Source organism: Giraffa tippelskirchi, chromosome 6, assembly GCF_054371585.1.
Source record: "Giraffa tippelskirchi isolate mGirTip1 chromosome 6, T2T-mGirTip1v1.2.pri, whole genome shotgun sequence".
Taxonomy (NCBI): Eukaryota; Metazoa; Chordata; class Mammalia; order Artiodactyla; family Giraffidae; genus Giraffa; species Giraffa tippelskirchi.
Genome location: NC_137280.1, coordinates 115,676,733 through 115,691,002, shown reverse-complemented (window position 1 = coordinate 115,691,002; position 14,270 = coordinate 115,676,733). Strand labels below are relative to the sequence as shown.

The window sequence follows — 14,270 nt, the reverse complement described above, 5'->3', positions numbered from 1 at the left end:
AGCGACCCCATGGACTGCAGCCTACCAGGCTCCTCCATCCATGGGATTTTCCAGGCAAGAGTATTGGAGTGGGGTGTTATTAGCAAAATCCACAAATATTGTGTCTTCAAAATTCCACAGGCATTGGATCTCTTTTTTGTTTATAGTAGTAGCCAGAAATGCTACTATATATGCAAAGAATAAATGCAATAATTTATTCTTTACCTCAGAAATGATATCTCAACATCCTCCATACCACTAGACCCCTAGATATTTCACTAACATAGAAAATCACTGAATTTTAGTAAAATTTATTTCATACTCTTGAGACATAAAGGTCTTACCAATAAGTCTTCAAATCCCAAAGATTACCAATAAGTCATCAGAAACTAGGAGAGAGGCATAAAACAGGTCTTGGGAAAACAGAAAACCTCTGGCTTACAATTTGATCTTCAACTTTGCAGCCTCTAGAGTTGTGAAAAAATAAAATTTTGCTATTGAAGCTACCTAGACTGTGATACATTGGCAACCCTACCAAACCAATATGTCTGAGTACTCAAGTAAATGTATAACAGCTTTATTTATAATGTCAAAACTGTAAACGCCTCACATACCCATCAGCAAATAATTAGATTAAAAATTATGAGTTATTCATTCAGTAGTATACTAATAAAAATGTCAACTAGTAATACAAGGTGAAACTTTCATTATGCTGAATGAAAGACAGCTTATACATTAAAAACAAATACCGAATCTCCACAAGAAATAGGTTATGATTTACAACCAGGTCACATCTATGCTTTTAGATTTCTATATTTCTTTTACTAAACAGTAATATTCATTGACCTATTGACTTCCCCATCTCCTATAATTCCAGATTATTAAGTATATTAAAATGAGTCATTATCTTAAATATAGTATTTATTACATGTGAAAAATAACCACAAAAGCATACAGAGAAAAAATAATTTTGTCATTTCCTCAAGTTGACTGATTTCTACAAGGTAAAACAATTTTGTCATTTCCCAAAGTTGACTAATTTCTACAAGAAAAAATAATTTTGTCATTTCTTAAAGTTGACTGATTTCTACAAGAAAAAATTAGTTTTGTCACTTCCTAAAGTTGACTGATTTCTACAATATTTCTACATATTTCTGAGAGGGTGACTTTTCCAGAATTACAAGATTTCTGTTAAATTCTCCTTCCACACATTGAAATCACTTCAAAGGAACACAAGAATTGACCAAGAATAGGAAGTCAAAATTTGTATAAAACCATTAAGTTACACGAGAACCCAGCAAATTCTCAATAAATGGTAATCATCTATATGTTATGTTATATGAGATCATTCCTAATAAATAAGGCAAGTTATATTTTGACAGGACCCATTACATTCTGTTAATTTGTCCATTTTCTCTGTCTACCCACTCTCTTCCAGGTAGTTCTATAGAGGAGGCAGTAAAGGAGCTCCGGTGTAGAGAAGGGCCTCAGTTTACCTTTTGTTAGAGATTAATGTGCATAGAAGAATAACAGACATTATTTTAGATTAGGTCTAGTATTAAACTAATAACTAGGAACCAGATTCCTTCCTACAGCACATGTCACTTTAATGAAAAAATATGAAAACCATAACAGAAAGTTAGCTGACATCTATCTATTGATTTGTCCTTGTTAATAACCTAAAAGGTCAGTATACTGTAGCTATATAAAAATTAATTATTGATGTTTTGTCAATTATGTCCTTTATGTCCTCAATGGGAAGTTGGCAAGTTGTTTAGGCTCTCCTTGAGAATGAAAGTAAAAATAAATGGGTTGTTTACCAATTTGCCTGAATTTTAAAACCAGAAACTATTCTTCCTTCTTCATTAAAAATAACTAGTATTTGAAGTAACTAATATATTGTGAACAAAACTGTAAGCACAAGTATACTTTCAGTTTTTAGTAAACTTTGAACAATTTTATCTGATTTACTATCGGAAAAAAAGACACCAGGCCACTAAACCTCATTCTTTTTTTTAAAATTGCACTCTCAGCTTTTCCTCTTAGAAAGGCCAATATCAAAACTTGTTAATTCTTAAACTGCTACCACAAATTTACATGCAAGAATCTCCAGTTTGCGAAAAAGGCAAAATTGAAGAAATATTCAGTTAGCAAAGGTTCTGGTCACTGGTCTTATTATGTTAAGAATTTATTGAGTAGATTACACCTCAAAAATGAAATATATAATTAGGACTGTGAATGCTGGCCTCTGAAATTTGGAAAGTAGAATTGGAGTTGGATATTCTAAGTCACATATGTGTAGATGTTTATTGTTCTAGGGAGGATCCCCCCTACAATTTCCACGTCCTCAAACCTTACAAACAAAAAGAGGCCAAATACTCTACGTCGTTATATCAACTTATGTGGCTTTACCCAAACCACATTGACGAGATGTTTCAGTTTCTTAATGTGGTAGAGTGAAAGAATATCATTTATAAAATCTGGCCAGAAATAAAAGTTTCATGTACTGCTGAAAGAGAAAGACTCCCCTGGAGGTCACCATTTGGTCATCTTTATTACTGGAAGATGATGAGGCAGGAGTGTTCTAGTGAGGAAGCACAATTTCGTAATCATTCTCAGCTGTACAGGAAGAAGACCTAATACTGCAAGGTTCCCTGAGAAGGGCATATTCTGTTTCTGGCCCTTCTCTTAATGGTCTCACTCTCTTTGCTATGTTCTCATAACCATCATCATTGGAGTTCAGGGAGGGTCTCCGATAGGGCCTATGATTAACGACAGTGTAACATACTTCTTCACAACCACTGACATTCTCATTTTCCTGCAAGTACAAAGAAAAAAGAAATCAAGGATCTAGAATCAATCATCAGATTTTAACTCTGTACTCCACCACCCCTCCTTTCTTCTTGTCTAATGATGATCTTGCACCTCAGGTATTCAAGGCCCTTTCTCCAAGCCCTGATGTCTTAAAGATCTCATTTTAGCAACATATCCTATGCTTCAAACTACCACTAATCCTGTTTTCTTTTCACCAAATAATAAAAGAGAATAAAAGAACACTGTTATCTCCCTGAACATCTAGAGAAAAGTAGTTGTATACTTTAGGTCACACATACTGAGGTGTAATATATGCAACAATCAGAATTGCAGATCTATAAGTAATTAATCAAATTGCATAACAATTCTTCATAGGATAAAATTTAGTTAATATAATTGAGAGTCTAAATACATTTTCAATTATATGGACCATGAAAGAAAAATTAAAATACTGCTAATTAAATTAATAAAATGTTTGTGATATAATATTGAAAAGAATAAGTGTTTTTTCATCTGTTGATTGATATCCACCATGTTTATAAATATAAAAGCTAAGTCCTGGACATAAAGTTTAAAAGGAATGTGGAAAGCTAAAAAATAATATATGTTTTATGGTGGTCAGATTGTAGTTGCAAATTTGATTTACTTTTGTTATAGTAGCTTTGAAAATTAAAATATTGGACTTTGGTAGACTTGAGAAAACAATACAAACTCACCAAACACCTAAATTTGTTAAAATATTTTTATTTTTTTATTTCTTTCTATTTTTGCATTAGAATCACCAGGAATAATATTTAAACTATGAAAGTCTTTGATAAATCCATTCAGAAACTGCATGTTAAGGAAGATCTACAAGTAGGTTCATATGAAGTTGTCTGTATTTTGGCATTTATCAGACAAATGTAACAATGATTGCATTACCTGATTAGAAGTGGATGGAATACCTTTACCTGGAGGATAAAAATAAAAAGAAAGCAATCTAAGAGTTTTAGGACATCACAAATTGGGGGTAAGGAGATAGTGAGGGGGAGAAAAAAAAATGATGAAACTTCGAAGAGGTCCACTGTCTAAACATGTCATGATTCCATGTTATTATTGAGGTTCTTAAGGAAGGACACATCTTTTGGGGCAACAACAACACTATGTTTCTGTGTAAATGATACATACCAAAGTTTGTGATTAAAAGTAAATTTTGAAGCTGGAGGATAATAAAATTTTGTCCATAAATATGCTATGACAATACAGAATGGCAAGTATAAATAAAAAATAATTATGGCTATAAAATTAAGATGTAGATTTTATAAAGTTATCATAGGAATATTATACAATTCTTAAGATGAACAGTAGTTATAGAGTTAGGTACTGACATAACAAACGTAACTATATCAAATTAAATACAGATTCAATTTGATTACCGCTATAAATACTGAATTATACATCTGTTAATCTAAGATTCACTGCTAATATTTTTAATAAAGATGTTAGAACTACAGGTTACTATATTTAGAGTATTAAATATAGCAAAATCCCAATTTGTAAAAGGAAGATTGAATGATTCTTAAATGTACAACCTAATAGGCTTGAAAGTGATTGTGAGCAAAATCATAGAATATGTTAAATAAACAGATTCTGTATAACAACAGTATGCTAGTAACTTTTAACCCCTCATTGTTCGTCACAGAAAAGTCACATTCAATGCACTGATTTCAAATGTGAAATGTTATATTTATCCATATAATATATCTTTATAAATATCATAGTATGTAATGAATCAATTAACCAAATATGTTTTAAAATTAGTATCATTTTATAATCAAAAACTGAGGTAATTATGTAGCTTGAGCACAATTCAATTGTAGCATTAGTGACAACAATTTGGAGAAGAAAGCACAAGTATGAAAGACATGAAAAAAGTCAAATACCAGTGGGTGAAGTGGTTACAGCTTTTGATGCTGAAAATGTTAACATATTTAAGAGCAAGCATATTTATTCTAAGGTTAAAAGTGTGAAACATGCCATCATTGTGTTAAAGGTCAGGTAAATTCATATCCAGAGTAGACTTCTTATTTGAAGTTAGAACACTGGAAAAAAATATATGAAGCTTAGAACCAGAATGGAAATATCTGAGAAAATTTCTGATGACTGCAATTAACCTGAATTCCAAACTCCAAGAAAGATCATTGTGTCACATGAGGTGTTCCCTCTGGTCTTGGAGGGTGGGACTCCTCTTTCTTTGATTGAAAACCCTGAAATTTATCTTGCAAAGGAAGACCAGCCAGTATCCCTCACCAAAAATCCATTATCTCTTTCAGACTGAAGACAAAAATCAGATCCAAGCATACCCTTGACATGAAGTAGATCATAAAAGAAAGAGAGAGAGGATGGGGAGACCACTTTCTCCCCCACAAATTCATCGAAAAACATTTGAACACTGAGCAAATTCCACAAAACAACTTCTGAATGCTGGCAGAGGACACCAGGCACCCAGAAAGGCAGACCATTGTCTTTGAAAGGAGGTAGGACAAAATATAAAAGATAAAAAGAGAGACAAAAGAGTTAGGGATGGAGCCCCGTCCTGGGAGGGTGTCGTAAAAGAGGAGAAGTTTCCAAACACCAGGAAACCCTCTCACTGGCGGGTCTTTGGGGAGTCTAGGAATCTCAGAGGGCAACATACCCGGGAGGAAAAATAAATAAATAAATAAATAATGGATATGGTTTTTCCAGTAGTGCTACAGTTGTGAAAGCTGGACCATACAGAAGGCTGAGTGCCAAAGAATTGATGCTTTTGAACTGTGGTGCTTATGAAGACTCTTTGAGAGTCCCTTTGACAGCAAGGAGATCAAACCAGTCAATCCCAAAGAAAATAGACCCTGAATACTTACTGGAAGGACTGATACTGAAGCTTCAATACTTTGGCCACCTGATGCTGTTAGGGAAATTAAACTTCCCTTGTAGCTCAGTCAGTAGTCTGCCTCCAATGCAGGAGACCTAGATTCCATTCCTGGGTCAGGAAGATCCCCTGGAGAAGGAAATGGCAACCCACTCTAGTATTCTTGCCTGGAGAATCCCATGGACAAAGGAGCCTGGCAGGTTACAGTCTATGGCGTTGCAACAGTCGGACATGACTGAGAGACTGACTAGGCATGCGCACGCGCAGGTGCGCGCGCACACACACAGAGTCTTATTTAGGCTTCAGAGACAAAGCAGAGCAGACCTCTCACCTTGCTTCTAACCTGCCTGGACACTGCCCTGACTGGGAGTGACTGGGAGTGACTGCCTGCTGTAAGTGCAAGACTTTCAGTACCTTAGATAAAATAGGGGAAGAATCTTGAGATTGTTGAGCCCCTGAAGGGGGCCTGGCCAACCAAGCCCCAGGCTTAACAACATTCCAAATTTTACAAGACAAAACAAACAGAATTAACATGAAATTAGGCTTGCAATTTGGTCACAGATAGATGATGATATCAGATTGCATCCATCCTGGGATTATAAATGGGAGACCCAAACTGCAGTCTTTGAAGTCTCACCCATGGGGTGGACATGCTGCCTGGGACCCTTTCCCAATTGGGACTCCAGATGTGCTGTGACATGGGACTTCCCAGAGCTGATTGAGTCTGAATGTTGGTCAAAACCCAATTTGGTGAGGTATCTTCTGCTCTTTCTAGTTCTCCTTTCTTTTAATGTTAGTATATGGAAAGTAAGCTAGATAATTATCTAATAAATATTTGTATTATTTATTGGTATATAACAAGTGGCTTATTTTGTTAACAAATCCTGTGAACCTGAGATGAAAGTGAAAACATTCTGCAAAACAGATGCAAAGAGCTGACTCACTGGAAAGACCCTGATGGTGGAGAAGATTGAGGGCAGGAGGAGAAGGGGGCAGCAGAGGATGAGATGGTTGGATGGCATCATTGACTTAATGGACATGAGTTTGAGCAAACTCTGGGAGTTAAGGACAGGGAAGCCTGGCATGCTGCCATCCATGGAATCTCAGAGTCAGACATGACTGAGTGACTGAACAAAAACTGCTGTAACAAATTATCACAAACGTGATGGCTTAAAACAATGCAAGTTTATTACTAATATCTTACAGTTTTAGATATTAGAATTCTGAGTCTCACTGGGCCAAAATCAAGATGTTGACATGGCTGCATTCTTTTCTGGAGATTCTAAAGGAGACTCAATTTCTTTGCCTTTTCCAGTTTCTGGAGGCTGCCCTCATTCCTTGGATCATTGTCCCCTTCCACTGCTACAAACAAGCAATAGCTGTTTGAGTTCTTCTTATTCTGCATCGCTCTGACAGTGTGCTGCATCACTTCTGCTTCTATCTTCTACATTTTAAGAGCATTTGTTCATCTCCCCACCTAGAAACCTTGAACCATATATGCAAAGTCCCTTTTGACATTTAAAAACATAGTCAAACTTGGCTATCTTGGAGGGCCTTTATTCTGTTAAGACCTATTTGCATGCTCAGTAGCTCAGTCCTGTCCAACTCGTTGTGTGACCCCATGAGCTGTAGTCCACCAGGCTCCTCTGTCCATTGGATTTTCCAAGCAAAAATACTGGAAAGGGTTGTCATTTCCTCCTCCAGGGGATCTTCTCAACTCAGGGACTGAACCCACATCTTCTGTATTGGCAGGAAAATTCTTTACTGCTGAGCCACCTGGGAAGCCCCTTATTCTAACTACTACCCATATATTTCTTGTTAGAAAGCCAAAAAAGGAAAATATCTAAAGATTTAGGAATGTAAGAATATTTAAATGAATACACTGCTATAACCTTCCCATTCTTGCCCCAACATCTCAGAAAATGGCAAAGAAAACCTTCCTTTCCCTATGTCCATGAGATAACACATGGTAAGCATCACACTGCTTTCTAAATTGCAAATTTTTCTTGCTGTTTGTATTTTGGTAAGTCTTCTGGCTCTATTATGCTTCATACACCATTAATAGAATGCCACATCTTTCCTGCAGTTCAACACAGTAATTATGACTGATCTGTAATTGTTGGAACCAGGAATGGTTGAAGTAACAAACTTCCAAAGGTATGAGAATCTGGGCTTAGTTACATCAGCTGATTAGGTTTAGAGGCAGATCAGATCGCATCAGTATTAAAAAATGAGACACAAGTAGTCCACAGTACAAATGACAGAAGATTTATTAAAATTTACCTGTGGTCACTTGGGTGGAAAAGGCTAGCCTAAACGACTGCTCTAACAGACCTTTTGGGAAAGAATGAGAAATATAAAGACTAACTGATTATCTGATTGTTTTTGGAGTGCATAAACAGAGAATATGATACTTTAAATTTGTGGTTCAAAAGCTGATTAAAGGACCAAGGAAACTTCCCTAAAAGAATCTTATTTTGCCTTAGGCCACTAATTGGAGAAGGGAATTTTTTCCTGTGTCTATGTCATAGTGTGTTGAAGGGGTCCAAAAATATAATCCAATGAATATCACCATGACTTTAAAACAAGGGTGAAAGCAGATATGTTGACCAATTTGCAGCAGCATTGTATAGATTCTCCTCAACTGGCTCTGGTCCAAATGGAATGTAAACTAACTAAAAGCAATATAATAAAACCAGAAAATTATTGACTTTAATATCAAAAAGATGCAAAGGTGGTAATTTTGATAACTTTTTCACTTAATTTCCCTTTATGGCCTCAGTAAATGCATCTGGGTCTTGGACATTTTCACAAATTTAATTAGATAACTTCAGTTGCATTTACTGTTGCAGATGAGGTCTGTTAATTTCACTAAAGCAGTGCATTGGCAGATATTTAGATACATTTGCTTTCATGAAGGAGAAGGCAATGGCAACCCACTCCAGTACTCTTGCCTGGAAAATCCCCTGGACGCAGCAGGCTCGTAGGCTGCAGTCCATGGGGTCGCTAAGAGTCGGACACGACTGAGCGACTTTACCTTCACTTTTCACTTTCATGCATTGGAGAAGGAAATGGCAACCCACTCCAGTGTTCTTGCCTGGAGAATCCCTGGGACGGCGGAGCCTGGTGGGCTGCCGTCTATGGGGTCGCACAGAGTCGGACACGACTGAAGCGACTTAGCAGCAGCAGCAGCAGCAGCAGCTTTCATGAAGAGACACCAGTGTTACTTCATTGGCGTATTTCAGGGCTTTATCAATTTCTGTCTCTCTGTCAATATCTGCTTTGCAGGAACATTGATCATTTCATATATATGCAGGACATAAAAATAATCTACTATATAGAGGACATAAGGCTGACAGATCCTGCTGAACATAAAGGGGCAGGTACCCTAGAATACTTTAGATATATAGTTTGCCAAAGGAAAATGAAGGGACCTTCACCTTGGTGAAGGTTTTTTTTGGGGGGAGGGGGGCAGGTAGTAGCCTGAATTATTTCAGGATAGACCTACCTCAATCAATTTGCATCTACTCTTCCTGTAAATAAAAGTAGCACAATATTTGGTGAATCTCTTAGGATTTGAGTAAGCCATGTATCAGTTGGAATTGGGGTCAAAAGAATAGCAAGAGGGCATCACTATAGATCCCACAAACATTAAACACTTACAATTTTAGGTTTAGGACCTCAGAATTTTAATTAAAAAGGATAAGTTTGATGAGAAATTTAACTTGCAAAACTGACAAGATGAAACAGAAAACGTGAATAGTCTATAACTACAAAAGCGTTTGCATCTAGAAGTGAAAAAAGTTCTTACAGTAAACATTTTCCCTAGATACTTTTCCCTAGAAAATTCTACCAAAGATTAGAAAAAATAAAAATAAAATCCACCATACAGAAGCTCCTCAAAAGAGTAGAAAGTTTCCAAATCTGGGTCAAGCACCAGCATTCCAGATGTACTGAAACAGGGTAACATAAGACAGTAGAGCAATGGTCAACAATTGAGGATCCAAAGAGTAGAGTATGGTGTCAAATAAATGAAGGAAGGAAGAATTTCAGGAGGGAGATGCTGAGCAGCATTTTCAAGTGCTAGAGATACAGTGATGGAGATTAAGATTGAAGATTGTCCTTTAGAGTCTGTAGTTACATCTGAACAGAGACATTCAACTTTTTTTAATGTGACCCATACTTAAAAGTATATTTTAGATCCTGGTTCAGTACAGCCATATACATATATAAAATAAAAATAATTCTCATGTAACAATTATATATGCAATGCACTATGATGCTCTTTAAGCATGTTATTCTAATTATGGCTGTGATGCAGTCTGGTAAAATGTATTGTTTCATAGTCCATTGAATACACTTAGTGGAACAGTAGTACCAGAAGTAAACTACTCTGAGCTTAGACTGGGAAATGCAAAGTCCCATATAATGAGGCCATACAATTCTTTCAAGAAGTTTGACTGTAAGGTGAGAGGACAGTTGAAGCAATAGTGATAAGAAAATGTGACTTTTCTTCATAATTGTTCATTTTGAGTAATTGCATGATTACTACAGTGGTAAAGGATGTGCCTGCCAATGCAGGAGACGCAGTTTCACTCCCTGGGTTGGACGGATCCCCTGGAGAAGGAAATGGCAACTTATTGCAATATTCTTGCCTGGGAAATCCCATGGACAGAGGAGCCTGGTGGGCTACAGTCCTTGGGGTCACAAAGAGGCAACACAACCAAGCAACTAAGCAACAACACCTAGATGCTATATCAAATGGAGTAAATGCTTTAAAAGAAAACACTCAACACCAGATAATATGACCCTATTTTAAAACTTCAATATATAAATTAAAATTGGCAGAGTTTGGTTAATTCCTTCCCCTAGAAATCTATGAAATGCTGCCAGAAATAAATCATGTTCAAATACTACTGTAATACAAAGAATAAAGAGATCAGTTTTGTAAGACAAAAATAAGTAAAGGACCAGCACATTCCTATAAGGACTCCAAGCAGAATTTCCTCTAGCTGGAACACAGTATCAGAACATCAGCTAATTTGTATATTTACAACATCCCTAGTATGAAAAATATTATGAAGCAATGACTTACTTTTCTTATCTTGACCTTGATTTTCTATCTCAAATGTAGTCACTTCCTGGCTACAAAGGAAAAAGATGATAACATGAGACACTCCAGTTCTCTGAAGCCAAAGTTGCACTTGAAAGAAATATTTCATTGCCCTTAACCTAAGCTCATTGCTAAATTTATAGTTCAAAGGTTAAATAAAATTAAATGCTTGCTTACTCCCCTTTCAGAAAAACCATGAAATATAGTTAATGCTGTATTGTATAATTGAAATAGGCTCTCACATTTTAAAAAGGTAAATATGTGAGATGATGGATGTTTTAATTACATCAGTGGGGCAGTCCTTTCAAAATGTATACATATATCAAATCATCAAGTACGCTTTAATTATCTTAAAACTTAGTCTTAAGATTTTATTTTTTAATTATACTTCAATAAAGGTGAAAAAAAAGAAAACCACACAAATCTAAGAAAAGAATGAAAAGCAGAGAACAAATTCCACAAATGCCAACAAAGTATTTTATGAATTTATTTTACTTAGGAATTACTAAATTATTTAGACCACATATATTGTATATTATCGTATATATGAAAAGCATATGTGCAATACAGTGAAACTGGGAATGACCCAAAGGATAATATTGAAATTCAGTTTATTTCTCTGCTGTTCTGGATGAGTGAGGACATCTTTAAAGATAAATCATAAGTTCTAGAAATTATAATTACAAACTTGCAGTGACAGACATTAAAAAGTATGGGCTAGTGATGAAAGAAGTAGAGAGTATCTCTACAGCCACACAATTCCACACCACATAACAAAGAAGAGACAAAGAGGGGATGAAGTTGCCAACACAACTTTTGTTTCCTTTTCCCAGACTCTTAAACTTGAGGGAAAAAATGGAAGTGACAAAGGATACAATCTATAATGATATTCCCAAGTCAAAGAGGGTAATGCATACAAAACAGAGATGTGCTCAGAGCAGAGGGAAGAAAATATTTGATGAGGAGGCAATCTGAGACAACATACTAAAATCAAAGCCTGAGTCTTAGATTATCTCTCCTCTGCCCTCTCCCAAAAATTGAAAGTGTTAGATATTCAATCATGTTCGACTCTTTGTGACCCCGTGGACTATAGCCCACCAGGCTCCTCTGTCCATGGAATTCTCTGGGCAAGAATATTAGAGTGGGCCGCTATTCTCTTTTCCAGGGGATATTCCCAACCCAGGGATCAAACCCGTGTCTCTTGCATTCCAGGCAGATCCTTTACCGTCTGAGCCTCCAGGGAAGCACTCTCGCTAAACCAATGGACAAACACACACACAACTTTATCTCACAAATGACCTGCTTGCACAGCAAGGTTCTAAGCACAAAATTGCAAGCATGGACTGCATAAATATACATATATATATATATATATAATATAAACAATGTAATAAAGACAAGTAAAGAACAATATTATGTTAATAATTTATGGAGTAATAATACATGGAGCAGGAAAGTGGGTTAGCATAAATCAGGGGGAAAAAATTGAAAGAAATGGCAAAGCTTTTAGAGAAAGTAAAATAGTATTAAAAGCATGGAAAATTAAAAAAAACAAGCTGTAGCATAAAAAACATACTTGAGATTAAAAAGTAAATGGTAGAAAATAAAGAGATAGAATGGTTAGAAAACAGAATGATAATTATGAAAAAAAGAAATCTTAATATACACATAATTGTTATTTCAGGACATGAGAACCAAACAATTAAAACAAAAATATCCAAAGATATTAAAAAAAAAAAAACTCCTGAAATAAAGACTTGAATCTGAAAATTGATTTTATGGGTGAAAAAAACACAAATCATAGGAAACATTGATGTGTAATAGCTTCTGAACGTCAAGAATAATGAATCCTGGAACATCCATGGGAAAACATTACAGATTTAGAATGCAATCAGAACATTAGTTCAGAAACATCACAAGATATTTTCTACCTCTTCTCCAGCTACAAAATGTAAACGGGAGTTGCAAAGAGTCACAGTGACGGCATAGCCACTCCACTTTTCTACATTTTCCTTTGTGCAGAGAAAGCATAGCTGAAACTTAGGAAATGACTGATTCCTCAAAAATCATTGCCTGTCACCAACAAACATCAAGGTCTTCCTCTCCATCCCCCATACCGTCACACTTTGTAAGACTAGAAACGGTCATCTCAGAGACAGAAACACAGACCTTGAGATGAAATGATTAGGAAAGGGGTTGAGTACAAAGATATGAAAAGCTCATGACTGACAAACAAGTCATGGTGTTTCTGTTAATTTAAGCAATAGCAAGATATGAGTGTCCAGATATAGATTGCTTTTTCACTGCCTTTTTTTTTTTTCATGAGTGTCCTGTCAGGGTTGGGCAACTGATAGACACTAACAAGTTCAAGCAGTGGTTAGAACCTTCACAAGCACTTGGTCAATAGAAGAAGATGGAATGTAAAAAGCTAAACTAACAATATAAGGTTACAAGTTAAGAGAAAGGCATAGAAAAATATGAATTGATGCTTTCAAATTGTGGTGCTGGAGAAGACTCTTGAGAGTCCCTTGAACTGCAAGGAGATCAAACCAGTCAATCCCAAAGGAAGTAAATCTTACATTTTCATTGGAAGGACTGACACTGAAGCTGAAGCTCCAATACTTTGGCCACCTGATGCAAAGAGCCTACTCACTGGAAAAGACCCTGATGCTGGGAAAGATGGAGGGCAGGAGGAGATGAGCGTGACAGAGGATGAGATGGTTGGATGGCATCATCGACTCAATGGACATGAGTTTGAGCAAACTCCAGGAATAGTGAAGGACAGGGAAGCCTGACGTGCTGCAGTCCATAGGGTCACAAGGAGTCAGACACAACTGAGCAACTGAACAGTAGCAAAATATAAAGAGAGGGGCAGTGTAGAAAATCGATGTGGTATGGAAACAGCATTCTTACATAGTCTAGTCATGGAGCTCATAGGAATCATAAGAGCCAGCATCTCCAGAAGAGATATTTTCTGTCACAAACAAGGGAATGAAACCCATGTGCGCTTGCAAAGCAGAATGTGCCAGGGCCCTGAGGTGAAGATGATTAGTGGCTTGAAGGATATGACTTCCTGGGAGAAAATGGGTGAGCATGCAGGGTGAGGAATGATATTGGAGACATACACAGGAGTCAAACTATATTGAATTTTAGTCCATGGTGAAAAGTTTGGATTTTATTCTGGGTGTAATAGAAAAGCATTGATGGGTTTTAAGGGAAAGGCATGATTAGATTTATATTTCCCCAAATTATTCTAAGTATGTGGAATAGGTTGGAAGTGTGGTCATTCCAAATAACCAACCAGAAACAAATATCCTTTATATCAGCTATTCATTCATGCATTTGCATTATATAACTATTAAGAAACAAAATTTGTGTACTAATGACCCAGTTTTCATGTTTAGAGTCTCCATCTAACATTCTGCCAAGTCTTAGAGGCAATCGCCAAAGAATTTTATCATTGTGACTCTAAGA

General features: G+C 36.2%; 1 protein-coding gene and 1 long non-coding RNA gene across 9 annotated transcripts in view; one reads left to right on the top strand and one right to left on the bottom strand.

The window, feature by feature from the left end:
- The window catches only part of LOC145511586 (uncharacterized), a 96,231-nt gene that overhangs the window by 72,101 nt on the left and 9,860 nt on the right, over window positions 1–14,270 (top strand). For 4 of the 5 annotated variants that reach the window (XR_014057974.1, XR_014057971.1, XR_014057972.1 and 1 more), the window contains one exon: window positions 5,106–5,309. This is a non-coding gene — a long non-coding RNA (uncharacterized LOC145511586). Of the gene's footprint in view, window positions 1–3,569; window positions 3,803–5,105; window positions 5,310–14,270 lie in introns of all 5 variants that reach the window. The other variant, XR_014057975.1, reaches the window with a different exon arrangement.
- The window catches only part of GCSAML (germinal center associated signaling and motility like), a 49,288-nt gene continuing 35,560 nt past the window's right edge, over window positions 543–14,270 (bottom strand). Inside the window, exons 3-5 of one of the 4 annotated variants that reach the window (XM_081505126.1) lie at window positions 10,779–10,828; window positions 3,715–3,743; window positions 543–2,797 (exon numbers count right to left, since the gene is read on the bottom strand). In XM_081505126.1, the coding sequence (XP_081361252.1) occupies window positions 2,564–2,797; window positions 3,715–3,743; window positions 10,779–10,828 (313 nt within the window). In that variant the 3' untranslated portion in view covers window positions 543–2,563. Of the gene's footprint in view, window positions 2,830–3,714; window positions 3,744–10,774; window positions 10,829–14,270 lie in introns of all 4 variants that reach the window. The other 3 variants (XR_014057963.1, XM_081505127.1, XM_081505129.1) reach the window with 3 other exon arrangements.